The 27,111-nt window shown below is 53.6% G+C and overlaps 1 protein-coding gene across 1 annotated transcript; it reads left to right on the plus strand.

Annotated features, from left to right (window-relative positions):
• Nucleotides 1-320: 320 nt before the first annotated feature.
• Nucleotides 321-26,110, plus strand: LOC130491336 (uncharacterized). The gene is given in 9 exon segments (XM_056865046.1): nucleotides 321-652; nucleotides 1,024-1,408; nucleotides 17,972-18,696; nucleotides 18,771-19,501; nucleotides 19,504-19,917; nucleotides 19,920-20,178; nucleotides 20,216-20,644; nucleotides 20,811-22,032; nucleotides 25,454-26,110. Coding segments are annotated over 9 exon segments (5,154 nt in total).
• The last annotated feature ends 1,001 nt before the right edge of the window (nucleotides 26,111-27,111 follow it).

Consider the following 27,111-nt stretch of genomic DNA (forward strand, 5'->3'; position numbering starts at 1 on the left):
TGAGGACCCCCACAGGGGGGAGAAGGCAAAGATTGCCATGCGTCGTTTGAAGCAGGGGCCCCACTCAGTCAGTGAGTATGCCCAGGGCTTTCTATCCCTATCCTGCAAGATAAGGGAATGGAGTGAGGCCACCAAGATCCAACACTTCCGCGAAGGACTGCGTTGGGAAGTGCTGGACGGCTGTTTAATCCTGGGAGATCCAGAGTCGGTAGAGGACTGGATTAAATTGGCGGCCTTGGTGGAGAATCGCAAACTAACCCTCCAGTTCTCCAAGGATCGCCCGTCAAAGGTGCCCCCCGCGACTCCCGCCAAAGGGGGCAATGCAGCAGAACTGCGGCGAGTGGAAGGAACCAAGGGGCCTTCAGCCTGGACAGGGCACTGTTTTAGGGAAGGAGCATGTCTCCAGTGCAGGAGGATGGGTCATTTCACGGCAAAATGCACCAGCGCATCGGCAGAGGGGTCGAACAACCGAGTGGCCCAAGAACGAGAGTCTACACCACCTCGAACCCTGGATCGAAAGAAAGCGGAGGGGACTGTCAGCCGGCATGGGACAGCGGCCCTGCAAGCGGAACCGACATTTGGTCCAAACAACCTTAGCCCTCAGGATCACTCCAGAGATCCCTCGCCGGCAAAAAAACAAGGACGGCCTTCTGTGAGAGAGCCGGCACGGAGGGCACCCTTGAAAGAAACCAAACCGGCTCTGAGTAGAATGAGTGACCAGGGGGAAACGCTGCTGCTACCTGTTGTGTTACGGAACCCCCAGGGAGGGGAACCTGTGGCTGTTGTGGCTATCCTGGACTCCGGGTGTTCCCGGACTTTGATTGATCAGGCTTTAGTAGAACGCCTGAAGGTTGGGACTCAAGAACTGGACCAGCCCTTGCATTTCCATCAAATGGATGGGAGTGATCTGCGGGGGGGGGCAGTCCATTTGCGCTCTTGCAAAGTGTTGTTGGGGGTGGGAGACCACTGGGAACAGATCCACTTCACGGTAGTGCCTAAGATCTCCTACCCTGTGGTTCTCAGTAGCAACTGGCTGGCGGGACACAACCCGAGCATCAACTGGGAACAGAGGCGGGTTGTGTTTGGGGCTCCCCAGTGTGAGAGACACGGCCGGGACTACATGCCCGGAGGCGAAGGGGGAGATGCCACTACGATTGAAGCGCACACGCTGCCCCCGGAGTATAGTGACTTTGTGGATGTGTTTGAGGGGATGGACTGTGACTTGTTACCCCCTCACCTCACTATGGACTGTGTCATAGAACTGCTTAAGGACATCAAGCCATCCAAAGCCCGAGTTTATCCCATGAGCCCCCAAGAGAAAACGGTGCTGCGAGAATTCCTTGATAAGAACTTGGCGCGGGGGTTCATACGGCCGTTCAAGGCCGCGTTCTCTTCTCCCTACTTCTTTGTGAAGAAAAAGGGGACCTCTGATCTCAGACTGTGTGTAGACTATAGGGGGCTTAATGCAATTACTGAGACTAACGCCTACACCATTCCTTTAATCCCGGACCTCCTGAGTGCTCTCCAAGAGGGTTGTGTGTTCTCGAAACTTGACCTGGCTGAAGCTTACTACTGGGTCCGGATTAAGGAGGGGGATGAAGCAAAGACGGCATTTTCTTGTTGCTATGGGTTATTTGAATTTTTGGTCATGCCGTTCGGTCTATCTGGAACTCCGTCGTGCTTCATGCAATTAATTAATGAGATCCTGCATGATCTACTGTTTAAAGGAGTAATTGTTTATCTGGATGATATTCTGATCTACTCCAGGGACCCCGAGGAACATCGAGAGTTGGTGCGGGAGGTTTTGCGTCACTTAAGGGACAACCATTTGTATGCTAAGCTGTCAAAATGTGCATTCAACCAGAACCAGTTGTCTTTTTTAGGATATGTTGTATCCCCCCAAGGTTTGAGTATGGACCCCAAGAAGGTTCAGGCGGTCTGGGAGTGGGAACCCCCCAGAACTTGCAAGCAGGTTCAGCAGTTCTTGGGGTTCATGAATTTTTATAGAGGTTTTATCCAAGACTTTGCCAAAATAGCCTTACTGATCACTGACCTGCTTAAAACTAAGGGAAAGGCTGGAGGCTACTTTTGCGCAATACCAAGTGCCTTGGACTGACCGGTGTCAGGCGGCTTTTGAAACTCTAAAGAGGCGTTTTACCTCCGAGCCCGTTCTGGCTCACCCAGATTGTTCAAAGCCATTCACACTTCAAGTGGATGCCTTGGAGAAGGCGATGGGATGTCCAAGGGGTGCTTAGACCCTGTGACTATTTTTCGAGGAAATTCTCCGGCCCGGAGCTAAACTGGTCGATTGGGGAAAAGGAAGCCATGGCTATTAAGCATGCCCTTACGATCTGGCGACAGTTCCTGGAGGGGGCGGCCGAACCTTTTGAGGTCTGGACTGACCACCGGAATCTTGAGGCTATATTGGGTCAGCGGAAGCTATCGGCTAAACAGCTGCGCTGGGCAGACTTTTTTTCCAAGTTCCGTTTCCACATTAAACACATGCCCGGGAAGGAAAACTGCCTGGCCGACGGGCTGTCCCAGATGCCACAATACGAATGTAGAGTCGAACGGCCGGTGGGATCCCTCTTTACCCGAGAACACCTGGGCTTATCTCTAAAGGGGAGTAGCACAGAAGTCCTAACCAGAGCCCAAACCCACGTAGCGGCGAGAGAGTCAGTCCCAGACTCCTCTCAGGTGAGGGCTGCCCCTGCCCCCCTTTCCTCGGTGGTTCCGGGGGATCCTCCGGGCGCAGACGCAGGGGAGGAGAGGGAGTCCTCTCAATGAGAGCGGGGAGACTGGGCGGAGGAGCCGGTCCAAATCTCCCCTCGAGAGTCGGTTGCCTCTCACCCCCGATCCTTTACGGACTGGTACTCACAAGGATAAACACTACGTCCCCCTGGAACTGCGGCGGGAGGTGTTGGAATGGAGCCACAGTTCCAAAACGGGGGGCATTTCGGGTTTGTGAAGACCTTGCACCTAGCAAGAAGGCAGTTCTGGTGGCCGGGAATGTGCCAGGACATCGATGTGTTCATTAAATCTTGTCCCGTGTGTGCAACGAACAAGCGCTTAATGGGGAAATCTCCTGGACTGTTAAAGTCCCTAGAGACCCCAGAGGCACACTGGCGGGTAATCAGGATGGATTTCATAAGCGACCTCCCATCTAGCCAGGGGAAGACGATTCTGTGGGTGATCACGGATCTTTTCTCGAAACAAGTTCATCTCGTCCCGTGCAAGGGTATGCCCTCTGCGCACAAACTGGCTCGCTTATTTGTGCACCAGGTCTTCAGATTACACTGCTTCCCACGGAAGGTCATGAGTGACGGGGGGTCCGTTTTCGTGTCAAAGTTTTGGAAAGCGTTTTTGGGACTAGTGGGCGTGCAACAGGGCTTGTCTTCGGCCTATCACCCGCAGACAGATGGGCAGACCGAAAGGGTTAACGCTGTAGTCGAATGTTACTTGCGCTGTTTTGTGAATTACCACCAGGACAATTGGGTCGACCTGCTGCCTTTGGCGGAATATGCCTATAATAACTCGGTACACTCTGCTACTGGTATAAGCCCTTTCAAAGCGGTCTACGGAATGGAATTCGGGCCCTTGGGGGCCGTACCCCTCCCGCCGGGCGGCGACCCCCCCGAGGAGTCAGTGTGGGCCAACACAGTGAGGAACACTTGGCCCTGGCTTACAAAAAATTTGGAGCAGGCAAAGGAGAGGTACAAAGCGCAGTCAGACAAGCACAGGGCGCCCCAATGGGAATTGAAGGTTGGGGGAAGGTTTACCTCTCCACCAAGAATCTCAGGTCTTTACGTCCGTGCAAGAAACTGAGTCAGAAATTTGTGGGACTGTTCCCAATCTCCCGGGTCATCAATGAGGTTACTGTGGAGTTGGACCTGCCAAAAACCTTACAGGGGGTGTGTCAAGAAGTTGAGGTCCCTCAATTTCTTGGATTGCAGGATTTCTTTTGGTTCAGGCCTAGAGGCCTATGACTTCTGTGTTATTGGGATTTTAGACCAGCAAAATAAGTTTCCTTTTGAAAACTGCTTTTGTGGAGAGAACAAGATAGGCAGCCAGCTGCTTCTCATTAAACCTTTCTCTCCCCTTTTTGGAATGCAAGACCATGCATTGCCATAGTAACTAATCGGTCAGCCATCATGACAATGTCCAGGTGCAGGTAGTTCTGTAAGCTTCCTCACCTGAACACATCAATTAAGGAGTCAGCATTTCTGACCAAGCGATTAATTACCAGCTAATTGCTTTCGTTTTCTCAATTGGCTTCTATGAGCTCATCCCTTTGAGAAAGCAAATATAAGGACAGACCAGTCCTGAGCAAATCATGCACGCTTTGGGGTACAGCAGGAGAGCTGTGCTGGCGGCATCAGAACCCATTTGATTTTGGCCCTTGAGGGGGAAACTCTGGTCAAGCTGACCTTTTGGAGAAACCTTTGGACAACCTTTTGAAACTCTTGAATGCTGGAAGCATCTTTGGAACTTGGTAACTATAAACCTGATGCAAGAAACCTTTGCCAATCCTTTTGAACCAAGAAGGCTTTTGAATGTATTAGTTAGCTATGCTAAATGTTTTTTTTAATTTTATTGCCTATCACTTCATGAAACCCTTTTTCTTTCCTGTAAACCAGCATAAATCTTATAAATAAATTGTTAGCCTTTAAATGGATTGTGTCTTTTGATTTTGGGATTCCAAGCCTAAATTCTAAGTGCCTTGTGTGAGTGTAAAAACCACCTACCAAAAACCTAAGACAGTTTTGGGAAGTGTGAACAGTCCTGGCTAGGTCTCAGCCTGGCAGGAAAAGTGTCACACTGAACTTGAAGCTTGGCAGGGGTTACTCTGGACCCCGTGCCTGGAGGCTTAACTTTGGTCCAGAGTTGGTGGCAGCTACTGATTAAACTTGGGGTGGAGACCCAGAGTTTAATGTTTTGTCTTTTGGGAAACTTTTGACCAAACCAAAGCAGCTCCAGCTGGTGGAGGCTGGTTGGAGCTTTTTGACAGGGTGCACCCGGTATTCCATGTGAGTCTGTTAAAGCCCTTTATACCAGCACCTGAATGGCACCCTGAACCCGCAGCTGCGACCCCAATTATGGTGCAAGGGGAACAGCACTTTGAGTTCTCCAAGGTGTTAGATTCTTGGGTGCGGAGGGGCCAGCTGGAGTATCTCGTGCATTGGAAATACCTGAACTCCAGCCACGATGAGTGGGTGTCCGCTGTGCACATAAAGGCCCCCACCCTGGTAGCGGATTTCCATCGGCACTACCCCGCCAAACTGAAAGAACCCGGGGAGGGGTCTTTGGGGAGGCGGAGTGTCAGCCACAGGAGTGGGAAGAGCCCCTCTTCTGGAAGACCCAGCCAGCTAAGAGACAGGCATGTTGCATTGATATGCAGAAGACAGATGTAGGCAGCATCAGGCAAAAGAGCAAACGCTCTGGTTGGTGTGTACGTGGACCACTCCTGATTGGTACGAATCGGCACAGCAAGCTAAACAGTAAATAGAAACCTTGAACAAGGGGCATTGAAGAAGAAGAAGAGTTGGTTATTGTACCCCGCTTTTTTCTCTGCCGCAAGGAGTCTCAAAGCGCCTTACAATCACCTCCCCCCCCACACACACACACTTACACAACTGGCACCTTGTGAGGTAGGTGGGGCTGAGAGAGTTCGCCCGGCAGGCTTCATGTGGAGGGGTGGGGAGTCAAACCCGGTTCTCCAGATTAGAGTCTGCTGCTCTTAACCACAACACCACATTGCTTTCCATAGTCAGCTAAGTACTCCTTGTCTCTATTCAGTCCAAGTCTGATCATATAAAATTGTATAAAATATTGAGAGCTGGTGTGATATTATGGCTAGAGTTTTGAGCTGGAACCCAGATTAACTGGGTGTGCATCTCCACTTCGACATGGAATCTTGCTGGGTGACCTGCAAACTCTCTCAGTCTAACCTACCTCACAGGGTTGTTGCTGTGGAAAAGTGGTGTGTGTGTGTATATACATTCTAGTTCAGCAGCGTTATGCTGGAGTCTCCCTTGGAAATGTGTGTGTGAAAATGTGGCATTTTTAAAAGGCTGTTACTGAATGTCCAGAGGGGCTAAAATGCTTCCCTCATGAGAGCTTGCATTTTAAATGTCTGATAATTGTCCGTTTATTCCTGTGTACAATGAGAGTCCAGTTTAGGCAATATAAAATAGCAGAAAGGTGTTGCGCATGCATGATAGCATGTTATAACAGTGGATGCGCAAATGGATCTTTGGTGGTTTGGCTGATGTGATTGCATCCTGTGATAGCATGTATGACATAGATACTCAGGCAGAGTTTATTTATTTATGAAATGTGCATCCCACCCTTCTGCCCTTACAAGAGTTGGCATCAGGGATCTCGCTGTGGGTCTCCGCCTCCTTTGGGTGGTCTGTTGTTGCTAGGGAGCATTTTCTTCTGGAGGGTCTGTCTGCAAGCCAGCCTGCCTCCCCGGCCTGTGAGAGAGATCCCTGAAGGTGCACTGCAGAGCCCTCAGCTCTGAGCTGTAGGTTGGGGGCCAGGGTTGTACTGCTATTGTTGCCTTTGCCAGCCCTGTCCTGGAGATACTCTTCTCCAGGAATGCATGCATGTGAATGCACCTGCACACAATCATAAGTGCAAGTGGTAGTATGTTGAAGGAGTCCCTGGAGATAGGGTTGCCAGCACTGCCTCAGCAAATGCTGGGAGACTTTGAGGGCAGTGCCTGAGTAAGATGGAGTTTGAGGAGGATGTGACATCATTTCTGGGTGACGCTCTAGGAATTTTCCCTTATCTTTTTGTCATAGGGAAATTGCTAGAGTGTCACTATGGAGGACATTATCCAGCCATTTTTGCTCACTCCTCAGTTCCTTGCGGGTTGAGGTTGGGGTCCAGTATGAGAGTTTACCCACCACAGGCAAGCAAATGGCAAGCCTAACCTTACTCACAAAAGCATCCTTCCCAATAGTCTGCAGATTTGTTAGAAGTGAATCCAACTGCATTCCATGAGGTTTATGACTACGTTAAGTGCGAACACTGGACTGCAGCCGGAATCAACAAATGTGGCTGAGGTCCTGTGCCCTTTCTCTTGGGAGTTAGCTCAATGGAGCATAGCAGGGCTTTCATTTGAGTAAATGTGTATAGGTTTGGCATTTAGTTTGTATCCCAGATGTCATCACAGTATTGTTGACCTTGGTTTTCAGAGCATGTGTCCTTTCTTAGCTGATTCACATCTCTTATCTAGCAAGACAATTCCATGGCCATCCAAAATGCTTCTATTTCAGTGTCCATCTGTTGCAGCTCAAGGAACAAGGAGTCTTGGGACCCCTTAAAAACAGATTTATTGTGATGAAAGCCTCCATCAAAAAGAAAAGTGCCTTGCTGGACATGCCCAGTGGTCCATCCAGTCCAGCATCCTGCTTCACAAGGTGGCCAACCAGCTGCCTTGGAGGGACAACAAACAGGACATTGAAGCCCAGACCTTCCCTGGCAAAGCCTCTGTCAGGCTGTTATCTCGGTTTAGATGTTTCCTTTCGTTTCTCTGCTGAACCGTCCAGACTTCAAGGACGGCTACACATACCAAAGCCTGGGAACGCTACTCCTGGGAAATAATGCTCTGTTTATGCGTTGTAATCTCCCGCCGTTTCTCTGCCTTATATTTCCAAATAACGGGCAAGACAACCCATAGCTGTCATCTTGCCTTCAATGCACTGTATTGCCTATTTGACCAGTAAAGCCATCTGCTTGGAATCTGATTGTCTCTGTGGTGATTTCTGGTTCGATGGGTCAAGAGCTTACATTATGACAGCTATCACTACTCTTCTTCATCGATTCTTTAGTCAGGCTGGAGCCCCGGAGGGTTCGCCTGCCACTCGGATGGGAGCTAGGAGGGCACTCTCCGAGTGAACCGTGACTACTGCTTCTTGGAACCCTGGAGTCCTCATCTGAGGATCCTACCCTTCTATGGGACATAGTAGCTGAACTCTTTCGGACTAATTCAGAGGTTTGCCGCTTGAGTGGACTGGTCCAGACACAGTGGCAATCTCTAGTGAGGGTTCTCTGGATGTTAACGTCGGAGGATACTAATGCTCGTTTAGACCTCCAGGATTTTGATCAGTTGCTGGATGATGCCCGGCTGGCAACTGAGGACTTACAAGTACTAACCGATTTATTGGATAAGCTTATTGCCCGTGAGACTCTCTCATCCACGGCTCTAACGCGTCCTGTCACCTTGGGGGAAGGTACCATGGCGGGAGCCGCACCGGCAGGTTTTTCTTTGGTACCCAATGCAGCTGACTGTTAAGCTGAAGCCAAGAGGGTCGCTATCCAGACGGCCCTCCTCTTTGCGGATTGTACAAAGGATACCATGATAGCCACCTTGGCTCAACGTTTGACCTCGACGTTCGGGGCCGATGCACCCGTGGTCGCGGTCCGAGTGCAACCATTGCTAGGTGGGGATCCCGACCCCCTACTCACGCTCCTGGAAACGGAACTTTTACCGCACATTACCGCAGCCGCCGCTCTGAGACTTGAAAGCGCAAAAGCTCTCGCGGATAGGGAAGCTGCTGAAGTGTGAGGGCCATGTGTCTCTGACTCCCCTTCCCCTCTTTCATATCCTCTATCTCTGTCCCTTTGAACTCGTAAAAGCAGTTCACACCTCCCCATGCCTTCCTGGGATCCGGCGCCTCATCTGTCTTTCCCAGGTGCCGCTTTGCCCTCCCCTGCTGCGCTTCCTGCATGCACTCCCTCGGGCCGAATACGGCCTTGAAGATCTGATAGTCCTAACAGTCTCTCTGGGACCCGTTTGATGTTTTGTATTGCACCAATCTATCTTGTAACTTCCCACAACAGAAGTGTGAACCCCAGTGCCCTGTAGTAGATATATTCTGTAACCCCGATAAGCTAGCTCACTTGCAACTTTAAACCCGTGTCTGTCTTGTACTATCTGAAGCCTTCAATAAATCCTTTGTTTCTGCACCCAAGTCTGAGCAAGTGATTTTGCGAAGTTAGCACAGTTAGGTTGGGACTCTCACATGAAGCGGCTAAGGCGGAAGCCGAGGCTCAAGCCGCAAGGGATAAAGAACTGCAGTTGGCTGCGGATCGGGCGCGGACAGGCGGCCGCCCCAAAGACTCTGGAAGGAGCGGCCCTCCATTGGGTCTGTCTTTTCCCCCGGTATTCGCCCCGTTGCGCACGATCCAACGCGCACGCCGCCTCGCGGAACGACGCCAAGACTCCGAGGAGTCTGAGGAAGAGGACTTGTATGGGGACAGTTCTCAATGGGCCACAAGTTTTAGGACAAGCAAACCACATCGTACAGGTGAGGACGTTCACCTGTTACGAGCTCAGAATCGAGAGCTATCTGGCCGTGTAGATCAACTCCAGGAGCTAATGGAACGCTTGCTTCAGGACAACAGGCAGTTACAGCAGGCCCTGACAACCCCGGCACAACCCGTTCCACAGGGGGCCGCAGTACCGGTTCAGGGAGCGCCAGCCCAGCCACCCGCTAATGTGCCTGTTCAACCTCCGGTTCCCGGAGGTCCCGTTTTACCTGCACCCAGGGCACCCATGCAACCGGGCCAACCCATGCCCGGTCCTTGGAAACAACTCAAGTTGAAAACTACTTACGATGGATCTCTCGAAACCCTGCCTTGTTTCTTGCATCAGGTGGACAGCTATATGCGAGAACAAGGACAGTTCTTCCCTACAGAGGACAGCCGGGTTCGCTATGTGGCTTCCCTTTTGACAGGTAAAACAGCCGACTGGATGGTCCTCCAGTTCGACACCCGATCCCGCTCTATCCGTTCCCTCAACAATTTCATGACTGCCTTACAGAGGAGGTTTGAGGACCCCTTTCTGGGGGAACGAACCAAAGCGGAGCTTCTACAACTAAGACAGGGCTCGACTCCAGTTCGAGAGTTTGCCGATGAATTTCAAAGACTAGCAAGCAGAATTGTGGGCTGGCCCGAAGCCACCCTAATTCACCATTTCAGGGAAGTCTTACACCCTGACATTCTGAACTGGTCGTATATGCGGGGTGATCCCGACACCCTCGAGGATTGGATTCTATTAGCCGAAGAGGTGGAAAGCCGCCGGCGCTTTATTTCCCTTGTCCGCCAAAGACACAAGGAGAAAAGCGTCCAAAAACCCCAACCCAAGGCACCGCCCCCCATTCCACGGAAACCCGTGCGTCCACCCCAGGATCGCGAAACCCGATTTCAAAGAGGTGCTTGCCTCACTTGTGGGGAACTGGGCCACTTTGCAGCAGTCTGCCCACATCGCCCTGAACCCTTTCGCCCCAGCATGACAGCCCGAGCTAGAGGACGACCTCAACGCAGAGGCACCGCGGCCACCTGCAGCGCAGGGCCGGGAAGACCCACACCCTCTGCACTTCACGTTGAGGACTCATCTATCCTTCCTACATCGAATGACCCCGCCGGGTCCCGGATTACAAATGCCCCATTGGGGGACAACTTTCCTTCTTCTGACGAAGAGAACCCATGGAATCCTCCAGCTTTAAACCTGGAATCCCCCCTTGATTTGTCAAAAAACGGCTCCGGTCTGTGGTGAGTGGAGCGTCTCCACAGACCTCTGCAGAATCTCCTGCTAAACCGAAAGCTCCCACTAAAGTAAAGGAAGTAGAAACCACCGTTTATGTGGACGCAGTTTTACAACACTATGAAGGTGGTCCCCAACTACCCGTTAAGGCACTCAGTGACTCCGGTTGCGGTCGCGCTCTCATCAATGAGGCCACATTTGCAGCACTCAAAGTCAAGTCCGAGGCTTTACCAGCCCCCGTCCAATTTGCCCAAATGGATGGGAGCCATTTCAAGGGGGGCCCAGTTGATCATCACACTATAGGGGTGGCGATGGGTATTGGCTCCCACTGGGAGCAAATAGACTTTACCATAGCCTCTATCCGATTTGAAGTGGTCCTGGGAATTAACTGGATTAAAGGTCATAGTCCCAGTATAGACTGGGAGACGAACACTATCTCCTTTGCCAACCCCAAATGCGACCAGCACCGACAGCAAGTTGCGGTGCTGTCTCCACCCGCTCCGGCATTAATCTCCGATGTCCCATCACCGCCGTCCCTACCTGATGTATACCAGGACTTTGCGGATGTCTTTAACATTAAAGAATGTGATGCCTTACCCCCCCACCGGGCCACTGACTGTGCTATTGAGGTGGTGAAGGACTGCACATTAACCAAGAGTAAGATTTACCCTATGAGCACTTCCGAGCGCACTGTACTACGGGACTTTTTGGACAAAAACCTTGCCAGAGGGTTCATTCGCCCATCGAATGCTCCCAACTCAGCCCCCACGTTCTTCATCCGAAAAAAGGAGGGCGACCTGCGCCTCTGCATTGACTTCCGAAAACTCAATGCAGTTACTCAAGCCAACGCCTATCCTATACCGCTAATTTCAGATATTTTGGGGCAACTACAAGAGGGACGTATATTCTCCAAATTGGACCTAGTAGAAGCCTACTACCGCGTCCATATCCGCGAAGGGGACGAACCCCTCATTGCCTTCTCTAGCTTTTTTGGAATGTTTGAATTCCTTGTGATGCCCTTCAGGTTAAAAGGTGCCCCGCCCAGCTGCCCCCACAACGGAAGCACATGATAGCCGACGCTCCAGCTCTTCCAACCCAACGGCCGCCCAGCCGCCTGCAGTCTACACACCACCGCAAGTAAGCGCTTCCCCCTCGTCAACCCCCATGACTGCTCCTGATGCCACTATGACCAAGGGGGGGGGGCCCCCATCTCCGAATCCTTCTTAAAGTCCCTTCGGGAACAATGCCTTATGGAACGCTCAGATCAAACCCTGCCTCCTGGTGTAATCGAACAAGGAGGCTCTTGGTATAAAGACTCGAAATTATATGTGCCCAAAGCGCTCCGAAAAGACGTCTTACACTTGGCTCATGGAGTGAAAACAGCTGGACACTTTGGGTTCCTAAAGACCCTTCACCTGTTGCGCAGACAATTTTGGTGGGGGGGAATGCGTTCTGACATTGACTCTTTTATTCGCAGCTGTCCTGTTTGCGCCACAGTCAAACGATCTCAAGGCAAGCCCCCAGGACTACTGCAACCACTTGAAATACCCAGCAAACCCTGGGAAGTGATTGCTATGGATTTTATGATGGATCTCCCTCTCAGCGGGGGGAAAACTGTGTTATGGGTTATCACTGACTTATTTTCTAAGCAAATACATTTGGTTCCATGTGCAGGGATCCCCTCCGCTCAGAAGTTGGCCCGCCTCTTCGTGTCACATGTCTTTAGACTACATTCGTTTCCACGCAAGATAATCTGCGACCGCGGAAGTAGTTTCGTTGCTAAGTTTTGGAAAGCTTTTCTCAAATTGGTGGGGGTGGAGCAGGGATTGTCTAGTGCATACCATCCCCAAACGGATGGTCAAACCGAACGTGTCAATGCTGTACTTGAATGCTATTTGCGCTGTTATGTCAATTACCACCAAGATGACTGGGTGGAACTGTTGCCTTTTGCAGAATATGCCTACAATAATGCTGTACATCAGTCCACAGGTTTCAGCCCGTTTTATGCGGTGTATGGACAGGACTTCGGTCCTATCACCCCAATAGAAGGATCAGAGGGGGAGGGGGATGCCGACATTGCCTCTTGGGCACACACCCTCCGTACAACATGGCCCTGGCTGGTTAGCAACCTAGACCGAGCCAAGCGCAAATACAAGGCGCAGGCCGACAAGCATCGTTCCCCCGGTAGGGACCTGCAAGTGGGTGACTTGGTATACCTTTCCACCAAGAACCTGCGCTCCACCCGTCCGTGCCATAAGCTCAGTGCTAAATACATTGGCCCATTTCCCATCACCCGCCTCATAAATCCTGTCACGGTGGAACTGTCTCTCCCCAAAACTCTGAGGCGTGTGCACCCCGTTTTCCATATCAGCCTTCTAAAGCCCCATGTTGCTTCCCCACAATGGCACCCGGAGCCGCCTCCTGACCAACCCATAATGGTGGTGGGGGGGGAGAACATTTCGAAGTCTCCAAAATCCTGGATTCCCGCATACACCACGGGGCCTTGCAATACCTGATCCGCTGGAAACACTTTCCCCCTGCCTATGACGAATGGGTTCGCACATGGGATGTCTCCGCCCCCAAACTCGTCAACGCCTTTCACAATGCCTACCCGGACAGACCAGCCCCCTTGCCGGATGGGAGGGGGCCTTAAGGGGGGCAGGATGTCAGGCTGTTATCTCGGTTTAGATGTTTCCTTTCGTTTCTCTGCTGAACCGTCCAGACTTCATACCAAAGCCTGGGAACGCCACTCCTGGGAAATAATGCTCTGTTTATGCTTTGTAATCTCCCGCCGTTTCTCTGCCTTATATTTCCAAATAACGGGCAAGACAAACTATAGCTGTCATCTTGCCTTCAATGCACTGTATTGCCTATTTGACCAGTAAAGCCATCTGCTTGGAATCTGATTGTCTCTGTGGTGATTTCTGGTTCGATGGGTCAAGAGCTTACAGCCTCCTAGCACTGGAATTCAGAGGTTGATGGCCACGGTCACCATAGCTGGTGGCCATAGACAGACCTCTCCTCCATGAATCTGTCTAACCCCTTTTTAAAGCTATCTACACTTGTAGCCAACTGGCCGTCAATGTGTCAGGATCAGGCGTTTACCCCTAGCATCCCTTAAAAGCAAATTCATCCAGGCAGGTGGTCTTGAAGCAATAATACTTTATTAGGAGCAAAAAGGTAAATTAAAAGAACTGACTGTCTACAGAACGGAGAAGGCTGCTAATGGCATGACATGGGTAGAATACATGGTTAAAAGCACTCCAGCCAGAGAAAGCAAAACAAAGTGAAACAGTTCCGAGTAACAGTTCCCAGGGCAAGGTAGACAACACAACAACTGTGGATTGCAGGCTGAGTGAATAACAGGATAACAGGACGAGAAACTATACACAGAGTTTGTGAACCAAGAATTTGACCTGAAGCCAGCGCCTGGCCTGGTCCTGCCAAGAGCCCTTCTTCAGGTGACTTTAGTCAGGACCTGACATTCTGCTCCCCCTAGGGCCCCCCTCCTGTTCCGCAGTTGGGCGAGGCTTGTGGGGATAGGTGTCATGGAACTGACGAATTAATCGGGGGGCTGCCACGTGATGTTTGGCAACCCACTCATCATGACCCGAACCTAAGTGTTTCCAGCGAACCAGATAGTAGAGGACCCCCCTGCAATCCAGAATCGTGGACACTTCAAAGTGTTCTTCCCCGCCCCCCCCCACCGGAGGAACTTCAGGCGGAGGACCAGGATGCCAGTCCGGGTCGGGTATATACTTCTTCAGAAGGCTGACATGAAACAAGGGATGGATTCCCCACAGGGACTTGGGAAGGCTTAGTTCCACCGTGACTTCATTAATCATCCGTGAGACTTGAAAAGGTCCTACATATTTTTCACTCAGTTTTTTGCTGGGGCGGAGTGAGCACAGGTTTTTTGTGGACAGATAAACCTGATCCCCCACTTGGATATCCCACCCCGGAGAACGATGTTTGTCAGCTTGTGCTTTGTACTTGTTTTTGGCCCGCTCCAGATTCTTTTGCAACCAGGGCCAGGTGTCTCGTACCACGTTAACCCAATCAGCTATTTCAGCATCATCTCCCTCCCCTGTCAAATCCACATTACCAAATGGCCCGAACTCTTTACCATACACCACACAGAACGGGCTGTAACCTGTAGACTGATGGGTGGCATTATTGTAAGCATACTCTGCAAAGGGTAGAAGATCGACCCAATTGTCTTGTTGGCAATTCACATAGCAACGCAAATAACATTCTAACACTGAATTGACACGTTCTGTCTGTCCGTCAGTCTGGGGGTGGTATGTGCTAGACAGCCCTTGTTCCACCCCCACCAATTTAAAAAACACTTTCCAAAACATAGCCACATATTGTGAACCCCTGTTGGAAATCACCTTGCGCGGAAACGAGTGATATTTAAAGACATGTGACACAAACACCTTTGCCAATTTTTGCGCTGTGGGCAGTCCCGTGCAAGGGACGAAGTGCACTTGCTTGCAGAAAAGGTCTGTAACTACCCAAAGAACCGTTTCCCCCCGACTGCGAGGAAGGTCAGTAATAAAGTCCATGGCAATGACTTCCCAGGGAGCCGAAGGCGTCTCCAACGACTTCAAAGGTCCAGGCGGTTTCCCCACCATCCTTTTGGCTGTAGCGCATGTAGGGCAACTGCGAATGAAAGAGTCCAAGTCTGTTCTCATCCCTGGCCACCAGAACTGCCTGCGTAACAAATGCAGGGTCTTTACGAATCCAAAGTACCCGGCTACTTTGGAACCATGGCCCCGATCCATCACCTCCCTCCGCAAAGAAACAGGCACATAGTTTATTTTCTTTAAACCAAAACTCCCCTCTTTGCGGCAGTTTGTCTGGCAGATTTTGCGGCTTCTTCTGCTTGACAGACTTTCACTAAAGCGACCTTAAAGGCATCCGGTAGCCCCTCCAAGGGGGTGGGCTGTGGCACAATTGTAGGAGGGTTCGGTACCCCCTGTAAGATGGGGGACTCGGAAGAGTCTGGCAACCCCTTGGGGTTGGAGAGTTCTGTATTTGGGAATGAGTTAGGACGGCTAAACTAGGTACAACTCCCCACTGTTCCAGTGTGAAAAGTGAGTCCGTGGGGTGCTCCACTTTGCTTTGATACTGGGGCAGCCGGGAAAGCGCGTATGCCAAATGATTTTGTTTCCCAGAAACATGCTTCAAAACAAAACAAAACTTGGAGAAGAATTCTGCCCAACGCACCTGCTTGGCTGTGAGTTTGCGCGTTCCCTTTAGCGCCTCCAAATTTTTGTGGTCCGTCCACACTTCAAACGGGTGTTCAGCCCCCTCCAGGAAATGTCTCCACACTGTGAGGGCATGTTTGACAGCGGCAGCTTCTTTCTCCCAAATGGGCCAGTTCAATTCAGCCGCAGAAAACGTTTTAGAAAAGTACGCACGAAGAAGGCTGCTAATGGCATGACATGGGTAGAATACATGGTTAAAAGCACTCTAGCCAGAGAAAGCAAAACAAAGTGAAACCGTTCCGAGATAACAGTTCCCAGGGCAAGGTAGACAATACAGCAGCTATGGATTGCAGGCTGAGTGAATAACAGGATAACACAATGAGAAACTATACACAGAGTTTGTGAACCAAGAACTTGACCTGAAGCCAGAGCCTGGCCTGGTCCTGCAAGGAGCTCTTCTTCAGGTGACTTTAGTCAGAACCTGACACAATGGCACTGAATATCACAATGTAATTAATAAAAGAGCAGTTTAATGACTCAAGAAGTACTTCCATTTGTCCATCCCAAATGTGTTGCCCATTAACTTCATCAGGTGACCCAGAGTTCTGCTAGCGTTATTTCACAGATCAGGTTAATGTGTGTGTTGGCAAATGACCCCATGGATTGTGCCATGTGTGAATAAGGAGGAGGAGGGCAGGCAGCACTGGGATTTGCCACAAAGCTGTGGCAGGCTTCCTGTTGGCCCCTCCCCCTGGGTGATCACTTTTAAAAATCACAGGCTGCAATACTAAATGACTTCAGCCGGCATTGTGCCACTGGGGAGATGCAGAGAGGTGGTCTTGTGAAGAATGACCAACAACATTCTGGGCAGATCAGTGTTTTGCTTGCCTCTGTGTGAGTCAGTGTTGTGTACATTGGAAGGATTGTGGATAGCTGCAGCTGACAGCAGTGGAAGAAGAGGAAATCCCTCTTCAATCCCCACCCCCGGGACTGTGGCAGATTCAAGCTTAATCACAGCAACACAAGAACAGGCACGTCCAAGGAAGGAGGCTCCAGTGTGTAGGAATGAACCATTTGGCAGAGAAATGGGCAAAATGCTCCCCATTTCAGAACCAGGAAGGAGACCTCTACAGTGTCCTTTTGGTTTCAGAAGACTCAGAGCATTCCCTGTACCTGGGATGAGTGAGCTCAAGAAGCTGAGAGGGAACGCTTTCATTTTATTATTGCTTGTTATTTTCATTTTATTAGGAAGGTATGCACACACCACTTTCCCTAACAACTGCATTGGTTCACTTGCAGAGGCCACACCCTCCCTGCAGCAAACGCCCAAACCTCCGTCCTCTTCCAGAATCATCTGTGCATTAAAGTCTGTAGCCTTTTCTGGAAGTAGTCAGCCTGAGTCTGATCATGAATGAATGAATGAATGTTCCTCTGTACACAACAATTTGCTGCACATAAACAACTAGCATGCCTCTGAGATGGTTGAACCATTCACACTAGAACCAGTCTCCATAGGGCTGCCAACTCTGACTTGGTAAATTCCTGGAGATCTGGGGGTGACTGCTGGTGGGGGTAGACTGGGGACAGGAGAGAGCTCAGTGGGGAATGTTCCTTCCATAAGAGAAGTCCTGGAGCATCCACCCTCTGTAGCCACTCTAGGACTTCTGTTTCCCCTATGGAAAGAACATGCCTCACTGAGTGTGGGAGATTTCTTCTGTAACATGAACCTCCACCAGCTACTCCAAGACAGGAGGAGGAAAACAAGCCAGGGTCTTGATTGTAATGTATGTGCATCAGTAAGACCATAGCGAAGAAAGCCCAGGAGCTTGAGTCCCGGGCAAAGGCTCCTAAGCCCTGCTCGCATGATTGGCCAGAGCCAACTCATCCCATTGGCCCTAAGCCAGGTCATGCCATTGGTGACCTGGGGGTTGTTTTCCCCCTATCGAGGATCAGGGGGGGAGCGGCCACCGGGGGCCAGGGGTGCATATAAGCAGGGCCAGGTTGTACAGTTCCTCAGTTCCTTACTGTTCATTGCTGAAATCAATAAAGCTGCTTTGTTGTTGGAACTCCGTCTCGACCTCGTGTGTCCTCCCCACGTGGACTTAACAGTGGCAACGAAGGATGGTAGGCAGTCCGGCTTGCTACCGAAATCACTCTCGCTGGAATCTTCCATGATTCTCTGTGACTTCGCAGTGCCCGGTAGGCAATCCAGCTCGCCTTGCTGAATTCTCTTGACACACCTGAGACGCCTCACTTCGCTGAAATGGCCACCCGGGGTTCGCTGGAAGAATTCAACCCCGCCGTCCCTAGCGACTGGGAGAGCTACGCGGGCCGTGTTACCTGTTTCCTCCATGCCAACGACATTGACGACGAGGACAAGATGCGGTACACGTTCCTCAGCGTATGCGGGGCCAAAACGTTCCAGCTTGCTCAATCCCTGCTGGCACCCGCTAAGGTGCTCGAGGCGCCATTTAAGGACATCATGGCCGCTCTGGGCAACCATTTTACACCCAAGCCCACGCTCCTCGCTCGCCGTCGGCCGTTCTACCTACGGGACCAGGAGCCGGGGGAATCCGCTGCAGCATTCCTCGCCGCCCTTCGCCAGTTGGCCCGGTTCTGCGAGTTCAAGGACCTTGATGACGCCCTCCTCGACAGGTTTGTTTTCGGCCTCCAGAGTGAGAAAGTGCGGCGCCGTCTCATCGCCAGGAGTGGCATCACCCTCACCGCGGCCGTCGAGGAGGCCACGGCGGCAGAAGCCCTGCCCGCCACCGGCCGGAGGAGCAGCCGGGGCTCTGCAGCCCCACCGCCAGCGGCTGCCCACCACGAGAGCGCCAGCGACGCGGCCTCCAGCGACGAGGACGAGGCTCACAAACTGAGCAACCAAGGGGCCTCTCGGGGGCGCCAAGCACGGGGCACCACAGACCGCCCGTGCGTGAGCTGTGGCGAGCGACACGACCGCCGATCCTGCTGGTTCGCGACGCCTCTTGCCGGGCTTACGGCAGGGTCGGCCACATTGCCAAAGTCAGTCGCTCGACGCCAAAGGGTCGGTCTTCGCGCCCAGCCAGGAAAGATGGCGTCCCGCGCCCCGTCCACGACTTGGATGACGACGAGCCCACCAGCGGCCACTGGGGTCGCCGCGAGACGGAGCTGCACAGCGTCTCCCTCCACAAGGTGCACGGTGCCGACAAGGTCTCCATCGTCGTCGAGATCGGCGGTGCGCCATGCGAGATGGAAGTGGACTCTGGGTCGGCTCTCTCCATTATTTCGCTGGACACGTATCGCGATCTGACCCGTCGTGCAGCCTCCCTCCCCGAGCTGCGACCGTCCCATGTCACCATTTGGGACTATCAGAGGCGCCGGGTGTCGGTCTGGGGGGAGGTCCGCATGCCTGTCCGCTTTCAGGACCGCTCTGGGCGCCTCCACCTTATCGTGGTCGAGGGGCCTCGCGCAAGCCTCCTGGGGCTAGACTGGTTCCCGGCCCTCGGCCTCCACATCGGCGGCATCCACCGCATCAGCCAGACCTCCCTCGACGACGTATGGGGGGAGTTCGAGGACGTGTGGAAGGGCCCGCTGGGCTGCTACAAGGGGCCGCCGGGCCGCCTGCACGTCGACCCCGCCGCCGCGCCCATCCGCCTCAAGCCTCGCCGCGTTCCCTTCGCCCTCAAGCCCCGAATCGACGCAGAGCTGGACCGCCTCATCGCTCAGGGCGTGCTGGTCCCGGTCCCCAACGCCCCCGGGAGACCCCAATCGTGACTCCCCTCAAGCCCAACAGGGATGTCTGCATCTGCGCGGACTACAAATGTACTATTAATACGGCGCTGCGGCCGCACGCCTACCCTGTGCCAGTTGTCAGCCACCTCCTGGCCTCCCTCGCTGGGGGTCAGGTGTTTGCCAAACTGGACCTCGCTCAGGCTTACCAACAGCTGCCTGTGGACCCTGAGTCGGCTGAGGCACAGACAATTGTTACGCACCAGGGTGCCTTCCGGGTGACCCGCCTGCAGTTCGGGGTCAGCACAGCCCCGGGTATCTTCCAGAACTTAATGGAAGACCTCCTGAAGGGCTTGCCCGGCATCGTCCTGTACTTTGACGACGTCTTGATCGCGGCAAACTCCAACAACGAGCTCCTGGAGCGTGTCCACCAGGTGCTCCGCTGTTTCCGGAGGCCGGGCTGACGGTCAAACGTGAGAAGTGCCAGCTGGGCCTGCTGCAGGTAGAGTTCCTGGGCTACCTGATCGATGCAGAGGGCATCCATCCCACTCCCGACAAGATCAAGGCGATCCACGCCCCGCCGCCCCAAAGCAAGCAGGAGCTCAAGTCATTCCTCGGCCTGCTGAACTTCTACCACGCCTTCCTGCCCAACAAGGCGTCGGTTGCCGAGCCGGTCCACCATTTCCTGGACAAGTCCTCCCTGTGGGCGTGGGGTAAGTCGCAGCAACGGGCGTTCGAGGCTACCAAAGCTCTCGTCTCCTTCCTGCTTGCTCGTCCATTTCGACGAGAAGCTTCTCGTTGTGTTGACATTCGACGCCTCGCCCTACGGTGTCGGAGCGGTTCTGAGCCACCAGCTGCCGGGCGGTCGGGAAGCCCCGATTGCTTTCTACTCCCGGACCCTCTCCTCTGCGGAGAGGAACTACGCGCAGATTGACCGAGAGGCTCTCGCAGTCGTGGCCGGAGTAAAGAAATTCCACGACTATGTTTATGGCCGCCCCTTCTCCATCGTCACCGATCACAAGCCACTTTTAGGGTTGTTCGTGCCAGATCGACAGACGCCGCAGATCCTGTCCCCCCCCCCCCGCATGCTCCGGTGGTCGATTTTTCTCAACGCCTATGACTTCAGGTTTCTGCACCGCCCCAGGTCCAGCATCGCGAACGCTGACGCGCTCAGCCATTTGCCGCTCAAGGACTCAGACCCAGACCCGTCCCCGGCCTACAACGTCATGCTGTTGGAGACCCTGCCTGAACTGCCCCTACACGCCTCGGACATTGCGGCTCATACAGCGAAGGACCGCACCCTCGCCCGCTGTCCGCGTTTTGAACTGGGTGGGGAAGGGTTGGCCGTCTGCCAGTCCAGAGGGCGTATTCAAGCCCTTTTTCACGCGGCAGCACGAACTCTCACTGAATAAGGGGTGTCTTCTTTGGGGGAACCGAGTCGTGGTTCCAGCCAAACTGCACACCAAGGTCCTGGAGGCCCTGCATGCATTCCCTGCATGCCTGCCGGGAATTGTGCGCATGAAGGCCCTGGCGAGGAGCTACGTTTGGTGGCCGGGCATAGACGCTGCTGTGGAAGAGTGGGTGAACCGCTGCCAGCCGTGCCAAGAGTCGAGGCCCGAGATGCTGCGAGCCCCTATCCACCACTGGGAATCCACCCACAAACTCTGGTCACGCCTCCACATAGACTTTGCGGGCCCGTTCCAGGGCAGAACTTTCCTGATCGTGGTGGACTCCTACTCCAAGTGGCTGGAGGTCGCTGATGTAGGCTCCATGACCTCGCGAGTGGTGGTTCGGGAACTGTGGAAGCTTTTTGCCACCCACAGCCTGCCAGACACGGTGGTCTCCGACAACGGAGCCCAATTTACGTCTGTGGAGTTCCAAGAGTTCTTGGCCAAAAATGGAATCCGCCACATGACCTCAGCCCCGTTCCACCCTGCCACTAACGGCCAGGCAGAGAGGATGGTTCGCACGACCAAGGACGCAATGCGGCGGATTGAGCGCAATGACTGGGACAGGGGGCTGGCAGAATTCCTCCTGTACCAGCACACCACTCCCAACTCTGCCACCGGGAAAAGCCCCGCGGAGCTTCTCATGGGCCGCCGGCCAAAAACGCCACTTGACCGGCTACACCCCGACCTTGCGCCGGAGCGGCCTCGCCATCGAGAAGAACCGGCAGCCCCACGGGTTGTAGAACAGGATATCCCCGTCTATGCCCGTAACTATGGTACGGGCCCGGCCTGGATTCCGGCGACCGTGCAAGACGCAACCGGCCCGTTATCCTACCGGGTTGCCACCCCCGAAGGTCGAGTCCTCCGGCGACACATCGACCAGCTGCGCCGCCGATTGGCTGACGAGCCCGACCTTGCCGCTACCACAGAATCTCCGGAGCTCCCCGGAGTGCCGGAGCAAGCCGCGCCAGCGGAGAGCGAGCCGAGCGAGGAGCGCCTGTCTGCCGGCACGCACAGAGAACTCCCAGAAGCCGTTTTTCCTACCCCCTGCGAACCCAGGCCGACTACTGCCACAGACGCGGCCCCAGCACCCACAACACCGGTTCCGGTACTGCGTAGGTCAAAGCGGATACGAACACGACCCAGCCACCTGAAAGACTTTGTGTGCTCATGAGTGTTTGAACTTAGGGGGGAGGGGTATAATGTATGTGCATCAGTAAGACCATAGCGAAGAAAGCCCAGGAGCTTGAGTCCCGGGCAAAGGCTCCTAAGCCCTGCTCACATGATTGGCCACAGCCAACTCATCCCATCGGCCCTAAGCCAGGTCATGCCATTGGTGACCTGGGGGTTGTTTTCCCCCTATCACGGATCGGGGGGGAGCGGCCACCGGGGGCCAGGGGTGCATATAAGCAGGGCCAGGTTGTACAGTTCCTCAGTTCCTTACTGTTCATTGCTGAAATCAATAAAGCTGCGTTGTTGTTGGAACTCCGTCTCGACCTCGTGTGTCCTCCCCACGTGGACTTAACATTGATCATCCTGGAAGCCCTTGGAACTGGGTAAATCATGTGATCTGATATTTTGTAAGATGGGCCTGGGTAGTAGGGTTGCCAGGCCCCTCTTAACCACCGGCGGGAGGTTTTTGGGGCGGAGCCTGGGGAGGGTGGGGTTTGGGGAGGGGACGCACTTCAATGCCATAGAGCCCAATTGCCAAAGCAGCCATTTTCTCCAGGGGAACTGATCTCTATCGGTTGGAGATCAGTTGTAATAGCAGGAAATCTCCAGCTAGTACCTGGAGGTTGGCAACCCTACTATTTGATGAGAGGGTTGGGGTCCCAATACTGCCTTGGCAAATGCTGGGATGTTTGGGGGGCAGTGCCTGGAGAGGGCAGTGTTGGAGAAGATGTGATGTCACTTCCAGGTGATGCTCTACACTGCTTTCCCTAGTGTCTATGGTCTTTGCCATAGAGACCAAGGGAAATTCCTAGTGTCTCTATGTGGAAGTCATTTTTTTCTCCTGTTCCTAAATTTCTTGGGGCTGGAAATTGGGGCTGGGGGTAGATAATTCCCCTCCCTGGATGGGTAAATGGGTGGTCTATGTGAGAACAGGTTGAGAAAAACTTTGCCTCCAGAATTTCATGGTGCTGCTCAGCAGCTCTGCCACACAAAGGTATTAATGGGGCCTGAAGAGGAATGGGGTGGGGGCACCCACATGTGCTAAAAGGGCATCCTGAAGGCCCAAACCTTCAAGTGAGATTAATGCTGTTTTTGACCTTCCTAGGTGAACCTTCATGTCCAGAGGCAATCAACCTCTGAATACCAGTGCTAGGAGCCTTTATGCCTGTTGGCCTCTGTGTGAAACAGATGGACCACCGGTCTGATGATCCGGCAGGACTCCACTGATGTTCTTGTGGGTCCATATGAAATTAGAAGAGTGCTGATGTCATCTTGGAGGAGGAGGAGAAGAATCAAACTGGCTTACAATCACCTTCCCTCCCCCTCCCCACAACTGACACCTTGTGAGGTAGGTGGGGCTGAGAGAGTTCAGAGAGAACTGTGACTGGCCCAAGGTCACCCAGCTGGCTTCGTGTGTAGGAGTGGGGAAACAAATCCAGTTCACCAGATTAGCCTCCACCGCTCATGTGGAGGAGTGGGGAATCAAACCCGGTTTTCCAGATCAGAGTCCACAGCTCCAAACCACTGTTCTTGACCACTACGCCACGCTGGCTCTCTTACTGGTTGAGGCTGCAGTCCAAGAATACTTTCCAGGAAGTAAGCCACCAGGAACAAATGGGACTGCTTGGGATTGATCCTTACGGCCTCAAAAACATGCCATGCCCCCTTTACCAAACTCTTGTATGAGCCATATCAGAGAATTGTCTCTATGCAGAGATGTTTATGCATTCCTCTATCACCCTACCTTTCTTCCTTCACCCAACTCAAGGAAGTGTGCATGGGAGTGTGCATGTGGCGGTTCCAGCTGGGCCACACCTGGATCTTATTTGCTTCAGCAATGTGGCTGGATCATGTTCCTTCTAACCGGACCTTGGGACGTGCAGGGCTGGCAAGAGGGTTTTGGTGCCTAGATGGCCCATGACTTTGGTGCCTTTCCCACTTTGTGCTAAGTGCCCCCACTGCAGCAACTTGATGTACACAGAGCCACTGCAATCCAGACACTCCCGCCCTCCACCATGAACTGGGTGCCCCCAAAGCTGGGCAGGCAAAGAGCCAACACCCCGCTGGCCAGGTGTCATATGCAGCTGGCAGCTGCCTGATCTTCCTCCCTCCTTCCGTTGGGGGCCCGGGAGGGGGGGAAAGGCTGGGAGAGCATCACACCCTGGCCTCTGGTGCCACTACTGATAGGGTTGACAGGGGAGCATGATTTGGTATCCCCAGAGTGATGGCGTGACTTGCAACACAACCCGGAAGGGATGTCACCATGCCACTTGATGCTCTAGTATCCAATGAAAACTCTGTAGTTAAACCATAGAATTTTGGGCAAATGCTAGAGCATCTTCCCCAGTGTGATGATGTCACTTCCGGGTCAGGACACACCAGGCCACCCTACTGATCAATGCAGTGCACCTGGGTGGCAGCGCTGGGGCCGCTTGCTGCAGATGATCTGGCCCCAGCCAGAACCTGCCCGGGACCTCTTTTGGTGCCCCCTGCCCTGGCACCCTAGGAAATCACTTAGGTCCACCTAGGATGGGCTGGCTCTGTTTCCATGTTCTGTACAGAGTTGTGTAGTGGTTAAAGACTTGTACTGGGAGATCCAGGTTCAAATCTCTAATTTGCCACATGGAAGCTTGCTTGGTCACTCTCTCTTTGGGTCATTTATGCATGGTCACTGTAACCTCCTTTATTCCCTGTTTCAGCCAGGATCTAACTTTTCAGTATGCACGATATCTCATTCCTTGGTAACTCGACACTGCTTCGACTCAAAACCAACCCGGGTCTTCCCGTTCCTATTAATCCGACTTTTCCCTCTCCCCTGAGCTCAGCCTGGCTCAAAGCAGCGTGTAGATGACTAAATAGGCGGAAACACAGAAGACTGGCTTTTCTCACACATTTTCTTAGGTACTTTTCATTTTGGAAATTGATCTCCCTTGCTTTTGACAAATGTGAATAGTTGGTGTTATGTATGTACATAGTTAGGATAGTAAGCAGAAGGAAACCTAGGAGGTTGAGTCCCAGGCGAAGGCTCCTAAGCCCTGCTCGCACGATTGGCCCGAGCCAGCGCGCCCCATTGGCCCTAAGCCAGGTCACGCTATTGGCTACCCGGGGGTTGTTCCCCCCCATCACAGATCGGGGGGGAGTGGCCGCACGCGGCCAGGGGGAATATAAGCTGGCCGGTTTTCACAGTTCTCAGTTCTGTTTTGTACGACAATAAAGCGCTGTGTTGGAACTTCATCTCGACCTCATGTGTCCGCCCCACTCGGACTTAACATTGGTGACGAAGGCTGGTAGGCAGTCCGGCTTACTACCGAAATCACTCTCGCTGAAATCACCTTCGATTCTCTGTGACCTCGCAGTGCCCGGTAGGCAGTCCGGCTCGCCTTGCTGAAATCCCTCGACACACCGAGATGCAACACTTTGCTGCAATGGCCACCCGCGGATCACTGGAAGCGTTCGACTCCGCCAACCCCAGCGAGTGGGAGAGCTACGCGGATTGCGTTGCCTGCTTCATGGACGCCAATGACATTGACGATGCCAGCAAGCAGCAATCGATCTTCCTAAGCATGTGTGGGCCACGGACCTTCCAGCTCGCACAGTCCCTGATGGCCCCCACCAAGGTGCTCAAGGCGCCTTTAAAGGACATTCTGGCCACGCTGGGGAACCATTTCATGCCCCAGCCAACGCGCCTCGCTCGCCGCCTGCTGTTCCACCTCTGTGACCAGGAGTCGGGCGAATCTGCTGCAGACTACCTCGCCGCCCTACGGCAGCTGGCCCATTTCTATGAGTTCCCAAACCTTAACGACGCTCTCCTCGACAGGTTCATCTTCGGCCTCCGGAACGAGGAGGTGCGCCACCGCATCATCGCCAGGAAGGATGCGACCCTGACCTCCGCCGTCGAGGAGGCCACGGAGGCTGACTCCGCCGCCAGGGGCGACCGGCCCCGGGACCGTGGCGCCGCTGCACCGCCTCGCGCAGACACCGCCGTCCATTTTGGGGACGCCAGCGACTCTTGACTCAGCAGACAAGACACACAAGATGTCTGCCAGACCACACCAATCGCAGGGCCCCATGGCTCACCCGTGCGCCAGCTGCGGCAACCAGCATGACTGACGTTCCTGCCGTTTTTGCGATGCCAACTGCCGGGCTTGCGGCCGGGTTGGCCACATTGCGAAGGTCTGCCGCTCCACACAGAAGGGCCGGCCGGCGGGCTGGGCCAGGAAAGATGGCATCATTCAGCCCGTCCACGACATGGCCGATGATGAGTTTCCCACCTCCTACCGCTACCGGCATGACTCCAAGCTGCACAGCATCCACGTGCACCGGGTCCACTGCGTGGAGAAAGTTTCCATCTCCATAAGAATCGAGGGAGCCCCCTGCGACATGGAGGTCGACTTGGGCTCGGCCCTCTCCATGGTTTCTTGGGACACTTTCCGCGCCCTGGGGCGCCACACTTCCTTGCCCAAGCTGCAACCAACCGGCATCGTAATCTCCGACTACCAGTATCGTTGGGTGCTGGTCCGGGGCATTGCCTACATGAACGTCCAGTTCAAGCATCACTCCAGCCGTGTCCGCCTCATCGTGGTCGACAGGCCCCGCACCAGGCCCTTGGGCTCCACATTGGGGGCATTCACCACATCTCCCAGTCTGCCCTCGACTCTGTCTGGTCCGAGTTCGAGGACATCTGCAAGGGTCTGCTCAGCTGCTACAAGAGGCCGCCTGTTCACTTGCGCGTCGACCCTGCCGCCACCCCCATCTGCCTCAAGCCACGCCGGGTTCCCTTCGCACTCAAGTACCGGATCAATGCAGAGCTCAACTGTCTCGTCGCACAGGGCGTCCTGGTGCCGGTGCCCAATGCCAAGTGGGAGACCCCGATAGTAACGCCGTTGAAGGCCAACGGGGATGTCCGCATCTGCACAGACTACAAATGCACCGTGAACAAAGCGCTACAGAGCCACGCATACCCTGTTCCGGTCGTCAGTCATCTCCTGGCTTCCCTCACCGGGGCCCAAGTTTT

This window comes from Euleptes europaea, chromosome 19 (assembly GCF_029931775.1).
Source record: "Euleptes europaea isolate rEulEur1 chromosome 19, rEulEur1.hap1, whole genome shotgun sequence".
Classification (NCBI taxonomy): Eukaryota; Metazoa; Chordata; class Lepidosauria; order Squamata; family Sphaerodactylidae; genus Euleptes; species Euleptes europaea.